Source organism: Prinia subflava (genome assembly GCF_021018805.1).
Source record: "Prinia subflava isolate CZ2003 ecotype Zambia chromosome W unlocalized genomic scaffold, Cam_Psub_1.2 scaffold_32_NEW, whole genome shotgun sequence".
Classification (NCBI taxonomy): domain Eukaryota; kingdom Metazoa; phylum Chordata; class Aves; order Passeriformes; family Cisticolidae; genus Prinia; species Prinia subflava.
In genome coordinates this window covers 1,924,898-1,949,233 of record NW_026960609.1, presented here as the reverse complement: position 1 = coordinate 1,949,233, position 24,336 = coordinate 1,924,898, and the positions used below count along the sequence as shown (strand labels likewise).

The following is a 24,336-nucleotide window of genomic DNA, read 5'->3' as shown; positions in this document are numbered from 1 at the left end:
AGTGGAGTTTCTCTCTTTAAAGCTTGCAACTTACTGGTTAAACTGGAATGCTTTTTATAAAAACACCAATTTTTTTACAAAGATGCAGCTTGTTTCCCTTTGATCTTGTCCCATGATAAAACAACCAGTTTCATATGCATACACTGGAAAATGCTAAAATTCTTGGGTAGCAGAAGAGTGTTTTTGAATGCAGAGAGAACCATTCTTACACCATAGTGCAAATTTGATTCCCTATATTAATACAGATTCTGCAAGAGGCACTACAGCTTGAATAATCAAATCAAAACAAAACAAAAGAATGTGCAGGATCTTCCTTTTCAGCACAGCTGAAGCTTGCTTGGAATTAGCTTTGAGTAAGTCTGCTCCAGCCTGGATTGTGGCTGGACTGGGCCTTTCAGTAGTTTAGTTTTCATCTGCACCAATGGAGGGGAAAAGAGTGATGCAGGGGCTTAAAATATATTGCAACCTCTTTTGACTTAGAGAATTGGACAGAACCTGAAATCCTATATAATTTTTCCTTAAAGGGGAAAAATGGAGACAGCTATTTCTTCAATGCAACTCTGTTCATTTACAAAGAGTGTTTACAATGATTTTTTTTCTCCCCCATGCTCTTAGTAAGACTATTTTGCTTTGAGCACAGGTTTATCTTTTTCCTCTGGGTAATGATTCCTATAGGGCTGTTTTCTGTTCACTTTTTAAGATCATGCTTTTGTGGCCATCTTTGGGGTATTTGTGATGGGTTTGTGATTTTTCTTTTTTGCATGCACGTACAGACACATACAACCTATATAACTGTTGCATTTGGTATGAGAAACTCAGTGTCTGTACTATCTGCCCAAGCCATAACAGTGTACATTTGCCTGTGGTCTGGCTCCTGGGTGGCATTTTTGCATTGTTTCAGCCATGGCTAGACAAAGAGGCATTTAATTGCGTCTTCAATGAGCCTGAACAGGAGACAGCTACCAAGAGTTTCACTGGGAAAGGGGGACTGCCCAGCCCCCAGTACTGCAATGTAGAGAAGCAAAGCAAGGAGTGGGGACTCAACCTAAGGTGCTCTCTTAATTAAGTAATGTCAAATTCAGTGGCCATTTTCTCCCTAAGCAGCAGCTGTCTCAGCTGCCAGCTGCTCTTGCTTTTCTGCGGCTCTCTGACCCATGAGACATAGCTGACCTCCCCTTTTGCCCTCTTTGCTGCCCTCATGTACTCCCAGCCTTGCATCACTTTGGAGAAGTTGGGAGGACAGCAGTGAACATAAGTATCATGAATGGGCTATAAAATTTGTGACTCGTGCACCTCTGTGTGTGTTGGTCTGTAACACAGGGGGACAGGCAGCCAGAAAGGGACGTGAAAAGCCTGACAGAGAAAAAAGACCTCTGCTCAGGTAAGGTCATAGCAAAGGTCAGTGAACTTCCCCAGTGAGAATGAGTGTGCCACCACATAATGGGAAATGGCAGTGGATGGACCTCCAGGAGGCAGGAGTCAGTTCACTTTGTAAATCAGAACATCAAGGCCAAATTGGAAAACAAAAGCATTGAAATACCACAGAAACCATATAATTTTTACTATGGGGATGATGATGTAGGGCTCTTTAAAAACCATTTCAACAGCAAATCCTAGGCCAAATCTTTCAGGGTTTGTTATTCTAGGCTAATCTGCCATTGCAGTCTGCGTTCTTTCCAAAGATTGCGGAGGACAAGATTGCGAATTCCTCAATTAGGGGGCTTGCTGTTCTTTAAATCACACATATATTTAAATTGTTTAATTAATACATCCATCCTTGGTTTCTATAAGGAAGCAGGGAAACAGCATGCCTTTAATTTGCCCTTCAGAAATACAGCAAATAAATGAAAGTGAATAACAGAAGGAACTCTGTCTACTAGAGCAGGAGTCCTCTTTTTTCCTTACATGCCTCCTTGTTGGCCACTACAAAATGAGCACAAGTGTATAGTGACATTGTCCCAGTAAGGATGAAAGACAAAAAAACGAATAAATTGTGAATTTATACTCAGATATGAATATGAATGTGAATTAGATGCTCATAAAATTTAATAAAGTATCCTAAATTATTAATAACAATTGTACTGAAATCTCATCAAGAAGCAGATGATGATATTTGAGCAGGAGACACTGAAACTAGATCAGCCAGTACACTTCAGGTTTTTTATACCAAGTCAGTAACAACAGGTACCTGCAAACCCTGCTTAACCAGGTAAACGATGTCTGCAACTCCTTAGGGTCCTTTAAATGGAACAAAGAGGAAACTGAAGTGTATGAAGGTACCTGTCCTGGTTTGCTTGATAGCTTGGTTAGTTGGTTACTTGGAAAAGCAGCACTGATTTTTCACAGTACAACACCTGGTAGCGACATGGGTCATTGTCTTGGTTTAGGGCAAATTTGGGAGGAAACTTCTGAATAGGGTCCTTCTGGAAAGCAAACTCAAAAGGCCTTTTTTCTCAGCTGGTCTGGGAAAAGAACTTCCTCGGAGAAAAGTGGAAAAAAACCTATTTATTTAACAACAAAATGCTCACAAGCATAAAGAATGAATAATATGAAACAATAAAACTTCTCGCTGCTCCGAACAGAGATGGTAAACCTGAGAAAAATCCTTGCCATGGGTGGCTCAGCTCACTCAGTTCTTTATCAGTCCCAGTCCTTCTGGAGGTCCAGGCCCGATGGGCCGCAGGTGCGATCCCTCGGTGCTTCTCTGGGGTTTTTAGTCCAGAGCAGATTCAAAGAGTCTCAAGAAAAAGGAAAAAAAACCAAACCAGTCCAGGGAACTTCTCTGCCCTAGCTAGCTAAAACTAACTAAAAAGCAAAAAAAAGATCTCTGTCACATGCGCCGGTCTGTGCTTCAGACGAACACAGTCCGGAGAAGAATGTGCAGGAGTGAGAGCTGTTTTCAAAACAAACTTGACGCTTCTTCATTCTTTGCTTTGGCCTCAGAGCCAGTCTTAAAGGCACAGAACTCAATATACAGCACAGACAGAACAGACGATTGGGGATACAAGCATCATAAAGTCACCCTAGGACAGTCATTAAGGAGTGATTCTGCCTATTTGATAACATTCGGCTTTAAGAAGGTTAAAATAAGCACATTATGATGTGTCCTTTAAAGATATTTCATTATGTTGGTTGGCAGTTGGTTGACTATCTTCAGAATTTGGACATAAATACTGTCACAGCATGAGCTTCATGAATCAGAACACAGCTATTGTCACTTGTTTAAGAAAATAGTGATTGTAATCTTTGTGTTTTGCAGGCATCCTAGAAACATTCCTAATTCACTCTGACAGTGAATTCACACTTTCTACTAATGGTAAGCTGATACAAGTATGATCAGTACTGGAGAAATGAAGGTGAGAACTGTCAGAAACACAGGTGTCCACCTGCAACTACACTTCAGTAATACCATGGCATCAAATTCCTTCAGTTAATTTCCCATGATAAGTGAAACTCCTTATCACACAGCAAACCTGGATCATATACTTTATCTGTTGCCCTTGTCCTATAGTCAGCTGGGCTACTTTTTGCCAATTAACACTATGATAATGCATCAAGTAGATTTATATGAATACACTTATTCTGGAAAAAATAGGATATACGCTTTTCTGTTCTGGAAAAGCAGAAATTTTCACATAACCTCTAAGCCTAGGAGATAAAGAATTTTTAAATTATTATTATTATTTGTCAAAGATGGGGACAGAAGACCATGGGGAATAAGACAGTTGCAGAAAATACTGAGATTATAGTTTGGATTTCAAATCACACTTTCTGGGGAGTCATGTGAATGCTGGGAAAACAGAATATTTTGTGTACTAAGATCAGAATAAGGATTGGTGTAGTTTAATTGAAGTTAATGGCACTGAAGTAGGAAGACAGAATCTCATCCCGCAAAGTTTTAACTGAAATCATAGTCTGTACTTGCCAGCAGTGGGAAGACAGCTGAAATTTAAACAAGGAGTGGGATCCCAGTACTAATGGCTGAATCTTGCAGATACATGTTCCGAAGTGTTTTGCAGCTATTCTCCCACTCAATAGGCATATCCCCATGCTCTTTTTGAAAGCAAGTACTTCTTAACATGAACCAGTAAAAAGCACCTTGCACTGATATTAAGTTAGAGATGTTTTATCACATAGGATAGTGATCGTTCCTTTGTGATACTGTTTAGGCTGCACCTCAAATCCAGTGTTCAGTTTTGGGCCCCTCACTACAAGAAAGACATTGAGGTGCTGGAGTGTGTCCAGAGAAAGGCAACGGAACTGGGGAAGGGTCTGGAGCTCAACTCTGGTGAGAGGCAGCTGAGGGAGCTGGAGGTGTTTAGCCTGGTGAAAAGGAGTTTCTCTACAACTGCCGGAAAGGAGGCTGTAAGCCATGTGGCGCTTGGTCTCTTCTCCCAGGTAACAAGTGACAGGACAAGAGGAAATGGCTTCAGGTTGTGCCAGGGGAGGTTTAGATTGGATATTAGGAAAACTTTCTTTGTGGAAAAGGTTGTAAAGCGTTAGAACAGGCTGCCCAGGGAGGTAGTAGTCTCACAAACCCTGGAAGTGTTCAAAAAATGTGGATATGGCACTTGTGGACGTGGTTTGGTGATGAACATGGTGGTGGTGCAATGCTGACAGTTGGACTTGATGATCTTAAAGGTCTTTTCCAACCTTAACAACTCTCTGATTCTACACTGACACTAGGTTTGACAATACCCAGATGTAATAAATGCCAAGCCAATTCCAAATTAATAAATGATTTTATTAATTTTAGAGAAATCAATGAACAGAATTTCGGGTAAGCCAACAATCAAAGAATCAGTGTTGACTACCGGGATCGGTACTGGGTGAACCTTAGCTGCAGCCTCTATCGCACTGCAGCTCCCCCTGTTCATGCTTTCAGTTCTGTGAGTCCAGTTTTTATAGTTTCTTTAGTGGGACTGAGCATTACTTCATGCTTTCTTTGTCCCTTCAGTTTTCCTTCATATTCATGGAGATTCATCCTCACCAGTTAGGTCAGTTGAATAGTTCTTCTGCAGGGAGATGAATATTAAATACGACTTTTGGGAATGCATATTGAGATGCGTGTCTCTGATGGCAATCCCATCTTTGGAGAGGACCCAACTTCCTCGGACTCCCTCTCCTTTTCTCTTGTAAATTCGGTTGTTCCCCAGTTCCCCGGCAAGGGTCATTCTCCGATTCCCGAATCTGTCCACCCCCAGTCTCCTATGATTTTACCATTTATTTCAAAGGGCACAACTTGATTTATATTATACATACATTATAAACACGAATTATCCCACATCATTGATCACACCAGAGAACATAAGCAGTCATCTGTACAGGCACATGTAGTATCTTTTTTCACTCTCTAACCCATGCAAATAGGAGAAATATAATATGTGCATTAATCACATTTATTTTTATGACAGATCATGGGTTTCTAATCTTTCTCTTTCCAGGAAGACAATCAGTGTAGCCCTGATTTCATGTCTGACATGTTTTGATTTGTGAAATTTCTTTCCCAGGTGATTTGCTGTAAACATAGAGATGTTTTGTTAACTGTATGCTATTCATTCCTTTTAGAGGAGGGACTTCTTGATGGCCCTCTGGCTTAACCAATGTGGTTGAAGAGGTGTTAACTTTGCCCATCCAATCATCTTGGTCTCTGTAAATAGTATATAAAAAATCGCATTTTGAATAAACCCTTTTTTCTGGCCTTCTGAGAATTCACGGAATGAGTGTGGTTCATTTCGTGTCCTACAGCAACAAATCTGCATCCTTCATGTGACAATGCCACCTTGACTCTGCAGCCTATTTTTCTAATTTTTTCTAACTTTGGTTACTTACTGAATATTGAGTTTGTGATGGTTTTCCTGGGCTAAAAATAGAATGAAAGAATTGTTATAAACCACACAGACAGACCTACATACCACAGCCCACAGTCCACAATAAAGAAGATATGCTTGAAAAATTTCTTGTACAGCCTCGCAGATGAAAACTACGGGAAGTTCTTCACGGAACCAATTAGGGTTGGAGGGGACCTCTGGAGATCATTCAGGCCATCCCCCTTGCCAAGGCAGGGTCACCCAGAGCAGGTGACACAGGAGTGTGTCCAGGTGGGTCTGGAATGTCTCCAGAGAGGGAGCATCCATGACCTCCCTGGGCAACCTGTTACTGTGCTCTGCCACCTTCATTGTAAAGTTCTCCCTCATCTTGAAGTGAAACTTCTTGTGCTTTAGTCTATGGCCGGTAACTCCCCATCCCGTCACTGGGCACCACTGAAAAGAGTCTGGCACCATCCTTTTGACACCCACCTTTGAGACATTTATGAGATCCCCTCTCAGTCCTCTGTTTTCTGGGCTAAATAGGCTAAACACCCTCTTTACTGTGAGGGTGGCGAGGCGCTGGCACACGTCGCCCACGGAACCTGTGGATGGCCCATCAGTGGGAGTGTTCAAGGCCGGCTTGGATGTGGCTTTGAGCCCTCCGTCCCTCCGTCCCTCCGTCCCTCCGTCCCTCCGTCCCTCCGTCCCTCCGTCCCTCCGTCCCTCCGTCCCTCCGTCCTGCTCTGCCCACCCGCCTCAACCGGCGGCAGCTCCGGGCGGCGGCTCCTCCCCCGTGGCCGCCCGGCAGCATGGCGGCGGCGGTGGAGACCCGCAGTGTGTGCGAGACCGCCGGCTGCAGGAGCGAGGCCAAGCTGCAGTGCCCCACCTGCCTCAAGCTGGGCATCCAGGGCTCCTACTTCTGCTCCCAGGTGAGGTTCCCCGCGGCCCAGCCCCTCGCTTGGCGCTCCGGGCGTGCGGCGGGCGCAGGATCCAGCTCCCCGCGCCGGCTCCCGGCCGCCCGGGCCCGGCCCGGGGTGCCTGGCTCTGCCTCTCTGCCCGCCCGCTCCCGGCCAGCCTGGAGCAGCAGCGCCCAACCAGGGACCCCGCACGAAGTTCCCCCTCGGCTCCTCGGCTGTTGGAGCCGGGGGAGTCGGGGGAACCGGGCTGGCGGCCCCGGGCGGGGCGGGAGCCCCATTTCTCCTCGTGGCCGTGGGCATGCGGGACCTCAGCTGCACTAAAGCGCAGCCGGGGCGTTCGTGAGGGGGTGCACGGATGTTCCTCTGCCTGAAGGTGTGGGTGGTTCGTGTGCTCCCCTTAAAAATAAAGGCTTAGTGGGACAAAGTGAGGACGTGCTCATCAAATTCCAGCCGGTGCGTTTCTCTGCCGGCGTCAGCTCTGGAGTTGCTCGGCTTTGATAGACACCGGGAGACTTGTTGCTCTGAAAACAGATTTTCTTTATGTTATGAGTTTCTGTAAACATTATTTGATACTCTTCCTTTTTTTTTATTGTTTCCTTTTCGTTTCTTTTTTTTTTTTTTCCCACTATGTCCTTTGGTGTTCTGCTCTGAGGGTGCCAAACAGGAAGGGTCAGGTTAGGCTGTGCACATGTCATACAGCAGTCAGCTCCGACGTGTAAATGTGAGAATTGAACGTGTTCTGTAGGCCACAGTGGTAACAGTGTTGTCCTTCGATAGAAAGAGCTGTCTGATGACTGCTGAATGTGGTTTTTGTTTGTGGGGTTTGTTTTGGTCTTGGGTTTTTTTTTTTTTTTAAATTTAAAATGTGCACTAAAATACATAACCTAATCCTTTGAACTTTTTGTATGGGTAATTCTGTCAAAATCAGTGAGGACATATATTTAGTTCAGATTAACACTGGCTTTCCTTGTCACAATTACAATTCAGAGTAAAGTCATTGAGCTTTGTAGACAAACAAGAAAATAATTCAATCATGTCAGCTAGATTAATTTATTAATTTGGAAGAATTTTTTTCTGAGTGAGCATGTAAACTGATAGTTATGGTTTGCATAGGACTAGGGGAAAACTTCCCTCGTGCTTGTGACACACCCACTGCACAGTTTCTAGTACTTTCCCCTGAAGTCTCTGTGCCCTATAATGGGAATCAATGCCAAATTAGAGCAACTGCAACTCAGAGTTGTTCTGACAATTCTGGATCTCTAGTTCCCACGTGGTGCTTGTGGTTATTTTCTAGGATTTGCTCTGCATTTTACTGTGTGTTTTGACATGTCTGATATAAAACTCATCATAAATGCATCATTGGTATATACAAATATTTAGTTGGTGATGACAAAACTATTTGTTAAGAGAACGAACAGGCCAATGTGAAGAGTTCCAGTTACATCTTCACTCCCCTCCTTCCCATCTCTATCTCAGCTAATTCCATAAGATGCAGAGATTCTTGTTTTCTATGTTCTGAGTTTAATTATTTTGAAATATCTGCTGCTGTTGTTAGGTAAAAGGGGAATTATTGGAAATACTTCCTGGCTTGTTAAAATAGGCTGCTGGATAACTGACTACATGCTTGTAAAGCTATCCTGCCCAGAAAATGAAATACTGAACTGGGAATCCCAGTCATCTCATTTCTGAGTGACTTGGGGCATGTCGTGCCTTGCTGTCCCAATCAGGAGTGTGGGTAAGCACACTGAAGGTGCTTCGGAGGTTTTGGAGCAAGGTGTTACAGAGTAGGACATTAGTGACAGCCTGTTTTAAAGATGTGCAAGAAATGTCATGCACTGAGAGTCCCTGTGTTAATCCTGTAGCAAGGACCCTTCGCCCCCCCTTAGTACCCTGTGTGGGGCCCAGCATGGAACTGTCCTGAGGCTCCAGCTCTCCTCATCACCTGGTGTGTGCCAAGGAGGAGACTCGCTGCAGTCCTGCCCGGGTGTCTGGCAAGCACAGTCAGGAGGGTAGGTGAGGTGCTGCTAACAACCTGGCTGCCTCTTCAAATAAGCACATGGCAGGTGAAGGACTATTATTTTCTCTGAACTTCCGGCATGTTTCAGCTGACTGCAGTGGACTGGTTAGCATCAGTGAAACTTTTCTGGAGTTCTCTCTTTGGTGGTTTTCTTTCCATTCTGGTCTTACATGCATAAATAACTCCTAGATAAGCTAGTGAGTGGACCTAGGATGTTATTCCACCTCACAGCACAGCCTGTGTTGTAGCTGGCTTGGTGCTATTCCCTCCCTCTAAGGATGCATGCTTCTACCCTTTCCCTTAAGCTGTCCCTGATTCCTTGGTGAGCCACTTCTGAGGTTGTCAGAGTTTTCTCTTAAATGGAGGAAAAGCAGTTGTTGGTTTTTTTGTTTTGTTTTGTGTTTTGGCTTTTTTTTTTTTTTACTGGTTTAGCACTGCAGGGTCATGAAACACTTCAGGAGTGTGCTGCTGGAGAGCAGGCTTGCCCACTGTGGCCCAGTTTGGCCCAGCCATAAAGTCAGCCTGTCTTTCTGGAATGTACTGGTGTTAGCCACGTGTGTGGGCACTTCCTTTGGGCTGAGGGTGGATTTGGAGCCACAAGCTATCTGGTGTTTCCTTGACAGGTAAAAGCATCTGTATGGGCATGGACACCAGGTAATTAATCTGCTTGGAAGCCTACAATGACTTTTGCATACAGCCAAAACTCCAATCAGAGCTAAAACCAAATTTGTAGGAATTTATTTTCTCTAGTGCTGAGAATAAACAACAGAAAATTGTGAACTACTGTAGGAAGGTAACCATGTGAAGCCATGTGTTTGGATTATAAGTTATTAACATAACATTTGCTACGAAAAAAAGTGGTATAGGACTGAAAGGTATAGGAGGTATAGGAAGTATGGGACTGAGAATCTCAGTGTAGTGTGGAGATGGATTAAAAATTATTTTTCATGACTGCACATAGAGAACTGAAGTAAACTTTCCAAGTAGATAGCATCAAGACAATGATTTCCCTGGTGAATTTAGCATTTGTGTTTCTCCTTTCCTGGAGAAAGGGTGTTATTCTGGTCACTTAGTTTTTTCTCCCTCTCTGCATCAAAATGTATCCCTCAACAACATGCCCTGAAAATGCTTATGCTGGAGTGATTTGACATTCTCTGAGATTTCTCTGAGCCAATACTGTTTCCTCTCTGGCTGTTGGGCACCTTGGAAACTGGGTACAGCTGCTAAAATAATAGTTGTGCTTGTGGGTGATGGATAGAAAGGAGGCCATGTGGCCAGATTCTGGCCTAGCAGGGAGGTTTTGAACTGGTCATGGAGACAAGGTAAAAATGGCTTTTAGCAGCAGAGGAGCTCTTGAGGTAGTATATTGAACCCTGGCTTTTTTTTTTCCCTTTCACTTCAAGCTGTAACAAGAGGAACTGTTCTACTGAGGGATTCTGTCTGGTATTAACCCTTAGTAATATTGTTAGAAATGAGATGCTTGACACGACCAAAATATATCAAGCAGCAATTCAATTTAATAATTGATTAATTAGCATGGTAAAGTGTGAGCAAAGGCGGCGCGCTGGGTACAGTGGTAGAGGTTTTCCCTTCTGACCACACCGATTGCTGGACTTGCTGGTATTTTATTTGCTATATTCATACATATTCATAAGCTTTTCTCAGCAGTTTCTATTTCCAAATTTTAATGTCACTATTCAATACCTAATAATCGTAAATCTATGATGGTGATGTTTGGTTCCTGTTCGATTTCTATACTCTGTTGTGATCTATTTTGGATTTTGATATTCCAGGATGCACATCCAGGATATGTATCCCAGGTGGTGGGGTCCAGCTTTTATTTTCCAGGTCTATCAATCTTTCAATAGTGATGTCTGGTTTCCCTTTTTCAAGAACCATAAATCAGCGAGCTGAAATCCTTCTTCCGTATCCAGGATGTTTTCACCATTCTGTGAGGAAGCCTTAAGATCATTCTTACTTCCTTCTTTTGTCTAAAGCCTTTTTTCATTCTAAAACTACAGTTTCAAATTCTTTAATATGAAGCAAGCTTCTAAAGTTATAATTCAAAGACTCTTATTACAGAATAGCTTGAGATTTATAATAGGTAATTGCAAGCAAAAGGTTTATTCAAAAACCTCCTTCCATGCTTTCCTCGGCTGTTTATTAGAACTCATCTTTATAACTGTCCCATGGCCGTGTTCCACAATTACAATTACACAGATTCTCTTTATTTACCTGACACAAAACACAACTTTGTATTTCACAATATTTTAGGCTAGTAAATCAAGTACTGTCACTACCAGCTACCTTTCTTCACTGTCTTGTTTTCTTTTTTGACTTACTGCAGTGTTGTGTGTGTTTGTCATCTTGTGGTGAGGTACAGTAATTCAGTCTGTCTTCTAAATGCGGAAATCACACGTCTTAGGTTGAAAAATGTAACCAAAAATGTGTATTCTATTTTCATCTGTTGAAACCGGTTGGGAGATATTGTTCTTTATCTCGTGTAACTCTAGAGGGGGAAGAGGGCGAATGCCTTCTGTTAATGGGACAATTGATAACACCAGATAAGGCAGTGCCTTCTTATCTCTTCCTCCACCCATCCTCCTCTGAGGGACATCACCTGTGAATGGGCCATTTAAGGCCTCTCACGACTGACAACGTTACTTCATTCCATTGTGAGATGCTTCACCAAGTGGGAGGAGCCAAAGCCTTTCCACCGGGATAAAACCAGCAATCCCAAACACCAATTCAGCCGGTTTTTCCACTGAATTCTCAGAGGAAGACTGGACCCATGTCGCCAGCACTAGACTTTTTTTTTTTCTACAGGATCATCTCTACTTCACAGAACAACATCTGCTACTCCAGGAAGACTTATTTGGAATGCTTCCAAACACCCTGACAACAGGGTGTCAGGTCATATCTCTGACTCTGTCAGGGTTTTCTAGGACTTTTTTTTGCTTGTGGATTAGATGCTGGTGCAGGGCCATTTCTCCAGCCAAATTCAGAAATACCTACTTGTAGACACTTACTGGAAACATTCTCTTACTCTGAAGTTGGTGGCCTTTGCCATTTTTGTTTCTCTTGAGAGCTGGACACCATGGGTTGTGTCATAATAGTAGTCATAACTTACTCAAGGAGAAGTATTGCCCCTCCCTGTTTTGTGTGCCCTTGTGTTGTCAGCCCCAGCTGTATGAAGTGGTCTGGTTATGGAGTCAGAAGTGAGGACTGGAGTTATATGGTGATTATGAAAAGAACAGGGCATATGCCTTATTAATATTCAGCTCTTTATTAAAGTGATCAGCTCATTATTAAAATCATCAGCAGGATTGCAAAGTCTGATCGGAGTTTTCCACACTACTGCAGCCATCTGAAGGAGCAGGTGCTGTCCCAGTGGATCCTGAGTCCTTGTTCCCATAGAAACAGCTGGCAGTTCTCTCTGGTCAACCATCAGAAGGCAGAGCAGTGGCAGTCAGCTCTTTGCCCTCAGGGAAAAGTTTCAAGAGTTTCCCATTCTCTGCATCAGTCAGCTCAGCTGGCTGGTTCCCATTCCATTCAGGCTCCTCACAGGTCATGGCCAATCTTCAAATCAGGCCAGGAGGTGCATCCACTCCCCGCTCAGCCAGAGCACTATCCAATTCTCTTCTGACGAATCCAGCTTCCTGTCCTGGGGTGCAGTTTCCCCAAAAAAACCTCCCAGGATCCACGGGGGCGGCCCTGCCCTATCTGCATATCCAAATGCATATGCATTTGTCCTGGTCATAGCCGAAGTTACTCTTGCTAAATGAGGTAGTTACAAAGGACAATAGGGCTATCTAGGTGTGGGCAGCTTCTTTTCACATTTCAATTAGGTAGGGAAAAGTTGCCAGGCAACTTTCCTTCAGGGCAGCTCTCCCTACTCAGATTGTCTGGGGTGTGGGGGTGTTACTCTAGCCAGGAGAGGGTCAGTTGTGGGGTGGTTGTTTTGTTGTTGTTGTTTGTTTTTTTTTTTTCTTTTCTTTCGTTCCTAACAATTCTGCCATGTGCGTTTCAGGTGTTTGAAAGGGTAGCAGTTTCTCTGAACTGTATAGTCTGGGGCAGCATCTCTCTTGCATTGGTGGGTGCCTCCCAATGTCTCTTGATACCTCTTGACATCTGAGGTGGGGTATGACTTGTTAAATTCCAGTGACAGGAAAGAATTGCTGTTTTGTTCACTTAGTGAGTTTATATACAATTTACTGCTTTCTGGAAGGCACACTAACACTTTCACTGACACTCAGCCCCAGGCCCTTGACTGCTTTGGATGCTCAAGGTCACAGCATTTGTGAAAAATTAATTTGTAATTTGTGAAAAATTGTAGACCTGAAGAGAAGATTGTTGTCCCATCTCCTGCTTTGCTGTTTCCTTTCACTGTTAATGTGTTGGGGATGGGGAGCAGGGAGGAATGGACCTGGATGAAACTATTTTTTGTCCTCTCTCACATCAGATCATAGGACATCACTGCAATGTTTTGTCCTTGGTTCACTGTTCTTTGTGCCTGAAATAGGCTGAAACCAGCTGCTTGGATTCAACTTCAGCACACAGGAGTTTCCTCAGGCATAAATGGCACTGAGTGTATACCATCGAGAAAGTCAGATTTCATTCATCAGGAAGCTAACATTCTCAGTTGCTTATAAATCACCATGGATACCTATGTCTGAGGTAAGCACCTGATTGTTGGTGAGGTATAAAAGCTGAGCCCTCATGACTTTCTGACTTCTTCAGACTCCTGTTGGCAGACTTGCTGAGCTAGTGTTTCATGTACTGACAGGATACTCCAGTTGGAATTCCTCTGGTCTGTTATTCCTTCGCTACTCTCAAAAATCAGTTGTGTATTTCTGTAAATCTGAAGAGCTGCAAAACGCAGTCCCTTTCTCAAAGGAAGGGCTCGGTCATGAGGGACCCAGGAGCCTCAGGGTAAGATCAGGTCTTAGATTAGTGGCGATTGATTGAGATATGGGAAGACTGATTTGGTGATCAGAATTCGATTTTACTCAGGTTTCCCAAAAGCTTATATACTATTTCAGACAGGTTAATAATTTCTACAACAATAATCAGGTTAAAAATCACACAGACAACTCATGCATTTTACAATAAAACTTTGCTTGCAGAAGTTGATTGAATCTTCTCTCTTCCTGTAAGCAGGTTTAATCCCATCTTCTGTAATCTTCACAGTTCTGTTTGTTCCTGCCATGGCATCTTGGTTATCAAACTAGCTATGCTAATCAAGTCTGTTTGACTCTCTGTCTTGTGTATTCCCCCATTAGATGAAGGAGAAAGTCGATCTACCCTGCTGATACCAAGGTTCTGCATGTAGGTAGTTCTCTTGGAGTGTAATCTTAAAACATATATTCAACTCTTCTGAAAACCTGACTATTCATGTATGCTGCTTAGGTTAATTTGGGAATTTTGTACTGAGTTTTTCAGACCGGAGGCTGTCTCTGTGGGCTTGTACTGACCTATAAGGATTTCAGCATGCTGAAAAGAGTCATCTGTTTCACTTAACATCAAATGTATTAACACCTCAGCATACTTGTACTTATGGAAAAAATGTGAGTTAATCTGTACTGTATTAAATGTATTTATATATAACTGATAACCTGGTATTAAGGTAAATGCTATACTTCAGGTTGGTGGTTTGTTTGGTTGGTTGTTTGGGGTTTTTTTGGGTTTTTTTTTTTTTTTTTTTTTTTTTTTTTTGTCTTCTGTTTTGCATACCTTTAAGGTATTTGGTTAAAAATGAGTTCCCATTATGCAAAATGGCATGGTCTCAGGTTAGGCCCCAGAGTGTTTTACATTCTAAAGGACATTTGTAAATTCTGTTAAAAGATCGCTCAGAATATTTTTAAATACAGTGTGTTGCTTGGCACTGTTTCTTAGATGTTTGCTCATTGCAGTTCAGGGTATAATGACATGCAGAGAGACACAGTCTGTCTTCACAGTCTTGATTCAAACTTTTTCTCTTTTTCTTTTTCTTTTTCTTTTTCTTTTTCTTTTTCTTTTTCTTTTTCTTTTTCTTTTTCTTTTTCTTTTTCTTTTTCTTTTTCTTTTTCTTTTTCTTTTTCTTTTTCTTTTTCTTTTTCTTTTTCTTTTTCTTTTTCTTTTTCTTTTTCTTTTTCTTTTTCTTTTTCTTTTTCTTTTCTGTAAGGTAGATAGTTTTTGAAATTCATCACAGTGGCTCTAAATGGTGACCACAGAGGATGGAGGGAGTAATTCTGTGGAAGTTGGACACAAGTTGGAGTGCTGACAGAGGGATTGCCAGATCTAACTTGAAATTAGTTGCTCCCATGCAAATGCATTTCAGAAACACAGTCTATCAGCATGCCTTGAATTCTGTGCTGTGATGCCTGTGTAGCTTCCTGGGTTTGGATATCATAGAGTGGCCTGGCTTGGAAGGGACCTTAAAGACCTCTGGTACCAACCCCTTGCCATGGGCAGGGACACCTTCCACTAGACCAGTAGTTCAAAGCTCTATCCGTCCTGGCTGTGAACACATCCAGGGATGGGGCATCCCTGTCTCTGGGTAGCTTGTTTAAATCTAGTTTATTAGATCTGTGCTATACAGAGGTTTGTAGTGGAGTAATATTCTAATCTTGATTGAGCATCCTTTTCTCCTCTGGAATTTGCAGTTGGCTGTACTTTCCCACCTCTTAATCAGATTGCATGCATACATTAAATGAATAAGAAGCTTTTTGTTATTATTTGAAAGATGACAATAAACATAGCACAATTTCCCCCCTAATTATTCTAGTAACTGTTTTAAAGGGTTTTGTTTTTTCAATGTTTGATTTAAAACAAAAAACCCTCAAGATATTTGGTAATGAGCAGTGTGTTCATAGTGAAAATGCACCATACTATAAAACAAATGCTGGTATTCTGCATGATTCTGTTGACATTGGTTGAGTCCTTAAGATAAAAATTATTTTCAGAAATAATACAGCTTCCACAAGGGGATGCAACAGGAATGTTTCCAAATGGTAATGCTGGTTGTGCCTTTGGTTACCTTTTGATAAATTCTGATGAGCAGTGGGTTGAACTTGTCTCTAAACACAAAACCAGTGGGATTGGCTTAAGAATGTCTTGAAGCCAGAAATGTTATTAAAGGTTTCAGTATGGTGACAGCCTCTGTCTAGAAGACAAATTTATATTTTTCTTACTGATAGAATAGTTGTACCCAGGATTGCTCTAAACAAGTCAAGGATTACCCCTCTGCTTTCTTTTTTGTCATACATTTGACCTCTCTTCTTGTACAGTCCTCTTCAGTATTTCCATGTCTGTCTTAATTGAGGTGTAAAGGTTACATGAAATAAAAAGAAAAATGCTTTAGGTGAGAAAGGTGGGGATATTAATATCAGGCATGCTAATGGATGATGTAGTGCTTAAAATGAAACCCAGGAAGTCTTCCAAGAAACTTGAAGCCAAATTCATACTGTTCCTGTGTACTTTCTCCCTGAAGCTATTTAATGTTTTAAAATATAGCCATGCAGTGTTACATGTTCCTTTATTCACTCTATCTGGAAAAAAAATCTTTATTTTCTTTATTTTAATATTAAAAATCACCCTGGGTATTTTTTCCCTGGATTTTGTTTATTTAGTAATTGAAAATTTTCTATCCTGACCTGGATAGGGCATAGGAACACAGAAGAATTGTTAAGAGACAGGAATAGTGATAGTAAGATTGAAGTAGATGTTCCAGGAGAAGGCTCAGTGAAAAGCGTAATTTTCTCCAGAAAATACTCCAGAAAGTGGCCCAGATGGAGAGAAAGAGGAGGTTTTTTCCATAGCTTGTCGGGAAGTCTGCGGTATAGAAGGTGAGAGTGTTCACAATGTGCAGTGGTACTTTGGTAGTGCTTTGTTGCCAGAGCTATGATTCTCCAATCTGTGAGATGACAGCTGCTGTATTTTTATGTGGAATTGCTAAGGCAGAGCTCTGCAGTCATGTGCAATGTGGTGCTTGTGCTGAATATAAATGATTTGTATGTACCCAGTAAGTCCAGTGCTCACAGGAAGCATATGACTGATCCTACACAAAATAGATGGGCTGTAGGTGGATGTGCAGCATATCCTTTGAGTGCCTTCCAGAAGTGTCAGACCAAGGCAGAGAGATTCATTGATTGTACATTGCACTTGTAACAGCCCCTGCTCACAAAAATACTTTGAACTTACTGTGTGTGCCTGCTGCAGTTGATGGATATGCACATGGTGCACATGTCTGGGTTGTCTCGGGGTACAGCAGCTTTGGAGCTGTGCTCAGGAGTTCTGGCAGAGCTACTGCTCCTCTGGAGATAGAGGGCAAGTAAAATATGGGAAACATGTTTGGGAAAACAGGCATATGGCAGCCTTATGCAGAATCTTCTTAGGCTGTCCACAGCTGCAGGGAATAAAAAGTCAAAATGGAGCCTCTCAGGTTATGGTACTGTCCCTGGTGCTGTGTTTGCCTGGTGTTCTCTGGTTATGGGCCAGCAAAGAACAAAGGCTGTTGGTATAGGACAAAGCAAGGGCATTGGAGAACATCCCCCAAAATTTCATGAGAAAGCAGAGAATGAATTGCAATCAGCAATTACCACAGCTGATGTATGTCTTCCTTCCCCAAATACTCCTTTATATTCAAAAAAGTGGATTCTAGGTTTGCAGACTTTGTAGCTGCTCTAAGTCCTTAGTTGTTGTCTTGGGTTATGTAACCAAAAAATGTGTATTCTATTTCATCTGTTGAAACCAGTTGGGGAGACCTTTTTTTTCCTCTATCTCTTGTAACTCCCGGGGGGAGGGGGTGGATGCCTTCTGTTAATGGGCCAGCTGTTAAAACCAGGGGAGCAATGTTCCTTATCTCTTCCATGACCCATCCTCCCTCCAGGGGGATATCTGCTGTTAATGAGCCATTAAGGCTCACCACATGACTGATAAAATTAAATCATTCCATTGTGAGATGCTCCACCCAGTGGGCGGAGCCAAGCATTCCTACCTGGATAAAACGTGAGATTCAGAACAGCAGAGCATCCTCCTTTCCACTGGATTCTCAGAGGAAGATTAGACTCATCTCACTGCCACTTCAGGATCATCTCTACTCCAACAGAACCACATCTGTCACTCCAGGAGGACTTATTTGGACTGCTTCCAACACCCTGGCCGACAGGGTGTCAGGTGTATTCCTGACTCTGTCAGGGTTTTCTAGGACTTTTGTTTGTTTGCTTGCTTGTTTTTTTATATTACTGCATTTGCATTTTTAATATTCCTAGTAAAGAACTGTTACTCCTATTTCCATATTTTTACCTGAAAGCTCCTAATTGCAAAATTGTAATAATTTGGAGGAAGGAGGTTTTACATTCTCCATTCCAAGGGAAACTCCAGTTTACCCTGACAGATACCTGTCTTTCCAAACCAAGACAGTTGTGTAATCCTCCTTATGCTTCAGAACAAAGACCTCATGTTTGAAAGGGGATTAAAACCATACTGGTGCTTCCAGTGTCCTTGAAATGGCATTTTTGGAATTTTTTTTTTTTAGTTTTTCCTAAGGCAGGCCTCAGTTAAAACCTGTTCCTTTTCTCCCAACTCCCCAGCAGACAACAGTGCAGTGCAAAGGTCTGTGTGTGCAGTGGGTTATATAAGTGTGACAAAACATTGGGCTGTGTTGGTTTCAGAGCTCCTGGCAGTGCAGTCACTCCTGGTATGTGGGGTAGCAGAACACAATGAGCAACTGGTTCTGGTCATGAGGGGAGCAGCACACACACAGCAGGGTCCCTTTGAATCTAGGTGTACTTGTGCACCACTGTACTGTGTGTTTGTGGATGCACTTTGGTAACTACTGGTTGCAAGACTAATGAGGGAAGAGGGAGAAGGTGGCTCAACAGGAGCAGACAGCTCAGAGTGCTCAAGAGCAACCTTGAAGCAAGGGTAGAATGTTACAAGCAGGGCTTAGTTTGCAAATGTGTTGTCTTGGACTGGTTGAGTGTTGTAAACTTTAGGTTGAATCAGTTGTTGGCTCTGGATGGTAGTTTTACAATGATGATTCAGCATTAGTATTGTTTTTCCTTAAAAAGAAAAACAGTTTACATCCTGCCTCTTCGGAAATTCCTGATTCATTGTTTCTGGCATGAACTGCTCTGTTTTTGCTTGGGAAGAAGCAAAAAGATCAAACTCCTCTAGAGTCTCACTCTTTCATTGATTTCCATTTCAACTTTCTTGATACTTTTTTTTCAATTTCCTATTTTCATTCAGTAGCCCTCATTTCCGCCCTTTAGTCTACTTCATTAGTTCCCCTGTAGTTGTGCTGATTGGCCTCTGTTGCTTTCCTGTGCTGGAGCAGGAGGCAGAAGGGATGCAATTAGCTGGAGGAAATGATTTCTTGTTGGAGTCAAGGGAGGACCTTGCTGTTCACTGCAGCACTGTATGATCAGGTACAGAGACAGACTGTTTCAGCCAACCTGCAGCCATCATGGTGTTTAGTTACTCATTAAAATTATAAGGGGTCAATAATATACAGGATTATATCAGTGTATTTCACTGCCATGGGTGTTGTCTGTTTGGCTGTGCTTTTTCTGCCTATTCTGGTTCGTAAACTTTTGAGTGTAATATTTTCTATTGCTAAGGGTAGCAGTTACAGTAGCATTTACTGCATGTTGCTACAAGGGTTAATTAAGGGTTAATTACAAGGGTTAGTTTTCTCTTAAAATACATTTGCTTCTCTATTTTGTCAGGTTGGCATATCTGTCCATGTAAATACTGCTTTAAACACGTATTTATACATTTTGTTTGGAATTCTAGGAATGCTTTAAGGGAAGCTGGGCCACTCACAAGTTATTACACAAGAAAGCAAGTAAGTACATTACTTTTTAAAATGCATTTTCATATTGCCTTGAATTGGTTTTGTCCTGTGCAGTGAGCTCTAGGTGGCCTTGCTTGAGTTGGGGATTGGACCATGTCGTGGTTGGGGGGGAGGTGAATTTTTCCAGGGGGATGTGGGCAGGCCAATCAGTGATCAGGTTTTGTGCTGGCACTTAGATTGGTCACTCGGAGGTTTGGACACGCCTCTGAGGACATAAGGGGTTAAAAGCAGGACTCCAGGGGGGTTCGGCCTCTTTTGGGTTCCGGTTTCAGCAGAGAAACATCTCTTCTCCCCTGCCCAGTCACTAGGCTGGGTGGGGGAGGGGGCCACGTGGCTGGTCTGAAGAGAACCACGCTGCAGACTAAAGTAAGCTGGGGCCCCGGGGGAAGAAGAGAAGAGACAAGCTTTGAGTTGAGCTGGCCCCATCCAGGCTGGAGGGGTGGAAAACTGTGGAGGTGCCTTCCTTCCCCCCCCCCCCCCCCCCCCCCCCGCCCCCTGGGAGAAGAGGCCCAACTGCGTGGGAGAGCTGCTGAGCCTGCGAGTGCCCGAGCCTGCAGCCCTGCCGGGAGCCAGAAACTGTTAACTCTTTCTGAGGCAGAAAGAAACTTTTCCCAGACATTAACTCTCATGGCTAGTGGCTTCAGAAGAGAGAGAGAAACAGCTTGAGACCGAGATGATAAAGAAAGATGAAAAGAACCCTAGATGAGCAGAGATTGAAGAGGAGTAGCTTTTGAGCTGGACTTTTCTTGCATAATGTTAGCCATAGACTGAACTTGAGTCTCTTTTGAACACAAACTGCATTTGGGTAGGTGCAGCTGCCTTTGCTTTTGCTACAGTGACTGGCACTTTAAGAGTGGAGCAAACAGAGAAGAGAAGGGAGAGGGTGTGGTGGCGCCCTCTGCCCGCAGAGAAAAAAAAGCCCTCGGCCCCAGGGGAAAGATGGGGAGAGCATGGCATGAAAGCATCCTTAAAAGAGCCCTGTATGCAGTTTCAGCCTATGGACAGTGGTGAGAGCACTGGACATAGGAAAGAGAAAGTGTCCCCTGGCAGACTTCTCCAGGCGGTGCCACGGGTGACATGGAAACACACAAAGAGTGGATCTGTGTTTCCTGAGGAGCAGTCTGTGGTGCAAGAGAGACTCCTCTCTACCTTGCTGATTTGAAGATTGTTTTTTTTTTTAAAGGGTAATTGTTTGATCTAAAACGCAAAGGTTTGGTCTATAGAGGGTAATGTGTAAAGGGTAGAAACTGGGGGAAGAGAAGAAATGTTCTGAGAAGTTTTTATTTCTGTCTCTGTGTGTGTTTAGAGTTTTCTATCTCTGTTCTTATGTAATGTAATAAAGTTTTGTTTTTCTGTTTTTAAAGTTTAAGCCTGCTCTGCTCTGTTCCTGATCACATCCCACGGTAGTTGTTAAGGAAAAAACATATATTCATAGGTGCATTAACATCTGGCCAGTGCTAACCCATGACAGACCAGATGACCTCCAGATGTCCCTTCCAACCTCAACTGCTGTATGCTTCTCTGCCTAGGAATGGTATTGGGTTGTTTTCCAAGATACCTGGCACTGGATGATGCATATCTGAAATTTTGTCCAGTTCTTGACAGTCTGAAGTGCTGTGTAAAATTTCAGAGGCAGAGGTTCACAGAAGTGGGTTTTTTTGTTCACTTTTCTATTTGAATGAATTATTGCTTGAGCTACATTGCCAGGTATATGAACACAGATAGAAGGGTGCTGAAAGAAAGGGCAAGGGGAATAATAAATCACTATTGTTAAGGCAGTGTTCCTTTATAGCGTTTTGATGTCTATTGCAGTCAAAGGCAGTACAGTGGGAAAGATTCTTGCAAAGTCTTTGTGATTAGACACTTGCTGGAACACAAGTGAGTCAGAGTGCAGCTGTTCTGTACATTTTTGGGAAAAAAGGGAGAATGCTTGTGTGCATGGTGCAGCCACTGATAGAGGATGTATCGTAGCTAGGATTTTGCTGAGTTCAGTTCAAAGTACTAAGAGTGTCTGTGTGCCTTAGTGACAGCTGGTAGCTCTGGCACAGAAATACTAGGAGACTGGTAGATTCTGCCTTATCTGAGGAGTGAAAACAAATCATGAGTTTAAAACCAAAGAGGAGACGGCAGACCTCAGTTCTGCCCCCTTGCCTCCTCCCTGCCACCACCCTGCCTATCTTCATTAAGCCCTGCTGAAAAGAGAGGTAGGATTAAAAAGTGATATGGCAGAAACTCACATCCTCAAATAATTCACCTCCTTTCCTAAAACCCAATAAAGCTTCTTTTTCCATGATAAATGTTGAATGGTAAATAGGTTGGAATAGTACAGACAATTACAAATGGTTTCCCTCTTTCTGCCTTCCCAGTGTAGGGATCTAATAGTTCACACTTGCATTCTGTATCCTATTAATTTGTGTGAATATGAAAAGCTTTGGACTTTTAAATTGTTATTTCTCAGTTTCATCTGAATTGAATGTCATTTGAGCAGATGGCTCAGATGTTAGCCACAGAGGCTCTGAGGAATTGATGCTAGGGCTTGCAATAGCAGACCTTTTGCTACCTCTTCATCCTTCTGAGATACACCAAGAGCAAACAAACAAGTTATCCAGATATGAGTTAAAGATTAATGTTACCGTGCTCTTTGTTAACCCTTGCCTTCTCTTTCTGAGTAAATATTTCTCCTTTTGATATTGCTCAGCATCTGCTTATTTCAATGCTTCAATTTGCCCTCATAGGAATGTGTTATTTGTGAATGAAGTCAGTCACTGGACCATGTCAGACATGAATTTCACAAGGTTCAGAGAACTGGGAAGCTCCAGCAGTTTGGGACCATCTTGTAAGGTGTGAGCACTGCTTGTCCTGAACTGCGGGACCTGCACTCTCTTCATCAGCTCTGGAGGGGTAGCAGCCTCCATGTGTTGAGCCTGACAGTTGGATGGCCTCCTTCCACCTTTGGATGGCCTCCTTCCCACCTCAGGTCATTTCGGTCACTGGGTGCTAAGGGAGATCATAAGAAAGGAATGTTCATCTGCAGTGCAAGGGTGTTAATTGAAGGGATAGTGAGTGCCTCTGTAGAAACAGGCTTTTTTCCCGGGAATGAAAACAAGCACTGCGTTATAAAACTACAAATTAATAACAAGTTAATTACTACACTTCAGTTGTGCATTCAGTCCTGACATTCCCCAGTTTGCTATTGAATAGGATAGGAAGAATGTGAATTTGGAATGGACAATACAAAATGATAACTGCTACTTACACTTTCATATATCAGTATCTAAAATGCCAGTCAGGTCTAGACTTACACACTTCTAAGTCACTTTCTAGATCCCGCAGTTCTCATTCTTAGTAGGACAGATTTTGCTCCTGCAACTTTTTTCCCCCCTTTTTCTTGTCTTCTCAGAGGATGAAAAAGCTAAGCGGGAAGTTTCCTCCTGGAGCCTGGAAGGCGACATTAACACAAATCCCTGGTCTGGTTATCGATACACTGGGAAACTCAGGCCACACTATCCACTGGTAAGCAAGAGGTGCCTCTCTACTCCAGCACTGCTACATTCTGTAGCAACTAATGGACCATTCCTGACCTGATGACCTCCCACATTTTCGCTGAGAGAGGAGAGCCTCTTGATCTGAACCCGATGGCAAGGACATGCATGGCTGTCCTTATTGTGGTTCATTTTAGTTTGACTTGTTCTGTCTCCTGGTATATTTATAATTAGGGAGTGCTTGTGAGCATCAGTAACAGGCTTAAACTCATACCTTTTGGATGTACACTGTGACATTTATTCTGCAGAAAAGCTGCTGCTAGTTCAGATGTCTCCTACCTGTTTGTTGTCCTTGCCAGTTATGGAGCAGTCTTTCTTAAAAGCTCAGGTGAATTAATTTAGAATTTAAAGAAATGGTTTTATATTATATTATGTAAGTGGTTTAGAATAACCTGGTGAGTGAACTGGTGAACAGCTGAAAGAACAGAGGTTACAGTAATCTCCAGCATTGGAATGGTGAACAAACAACAGAGGTCAGTAAGATCTTTGGTTGTGGAAGGTGGGTTGAGAAGATGATGACATATAACTGTGTGTGTATATATATATACACATAGACATAACTGTATTTTTAAATTGGTACAAGTTTATACATGGAGTAAACTGAAGCTTTTTTTACAGCAATAACGGCGTTTTCTTTACGTTTGTCTTTTCTAATTGGCCTGTGCTAGAAAAGCTGCCCCAGTGGCATCCTCTCTCTAGTCTTCTCCATCTGTTACAGGCTCATTAGAGAACAGATTAGGAGAGCCTGAGCCCATGTGTGTTTGTTAGTGTTATGGGAGAAAAATGTGTTTGGGATATTTCACTGGTTAAGTAATTTAGTTGTGTTATCCCTGAACATTGTTTTTTTCATCTTGTGACTGCTGTGAGACTGATGCAAATGAAATTAGAGATTTTGACTATGGTGATGATCAGAAGTAGCAATCTTGCTAAAGAGAAGAGGGATATATTTGGGACCAGTGCACTTGCAATCTGGAAAGCAGCAGAAAAAAACATTACAATAAGGCATAATGCATTATAAAAACAGTTTGAGTCACTTAACAATAAGCATTGGATTTTTTACAAAGCTGTGCAGTTGGCTATTAGAAGTTGTATAATATGATAGCAATAGAGAGTAACAGCAGAATGTTTGGGAATGAAACTTGGAACTTTTGGAGTGTTTACATACTTTGCAACTTTTTCTAAATGGACTTGGCCATATTTCACATGAAATATT

General features: G+C 42.5%; 1 protein-coding gene across 5 annotated transcripts in view; it reads left to right on the top strand.

The window, feature by feature from the left end:
- The first annotated feature begins 5,959 nt into the window (after positions 1-5,959).
- The window catches only part of LOC134565037 (methionine aminopeptidase 1-like), an 88,270-nt gene continuing 69,893 nt past the window's right edge, over positions 5,960-24,336 (top strand). Inside the window, exons 1-3 of one of the 5 annotated variants that reach the window (XR_010083757.1) lie at positions 5,960-6,739; positions 19,521-19,572; positions 22,982-23,094. Coding sequence is in view for 4 of the 5 variants with exons in the window: in XM_063424403.1 (XP_063280473.1) it covers positions 6,620-6,739; positions 19,521-19,572; positions 22,982-23,094 (285 nt within the window). In the remaining variant the exon portion in view is untranslated. The remainder of the gene's footprint in view (positions 6,740-19,520; positions 19,573-22,981; positions 23,095-24,336) is intronic. The other 4 variants (XM_063424403.1, XM_063424401.1, XM_063424402.1 and 1 more) reach the window with 4 other exon arrangements.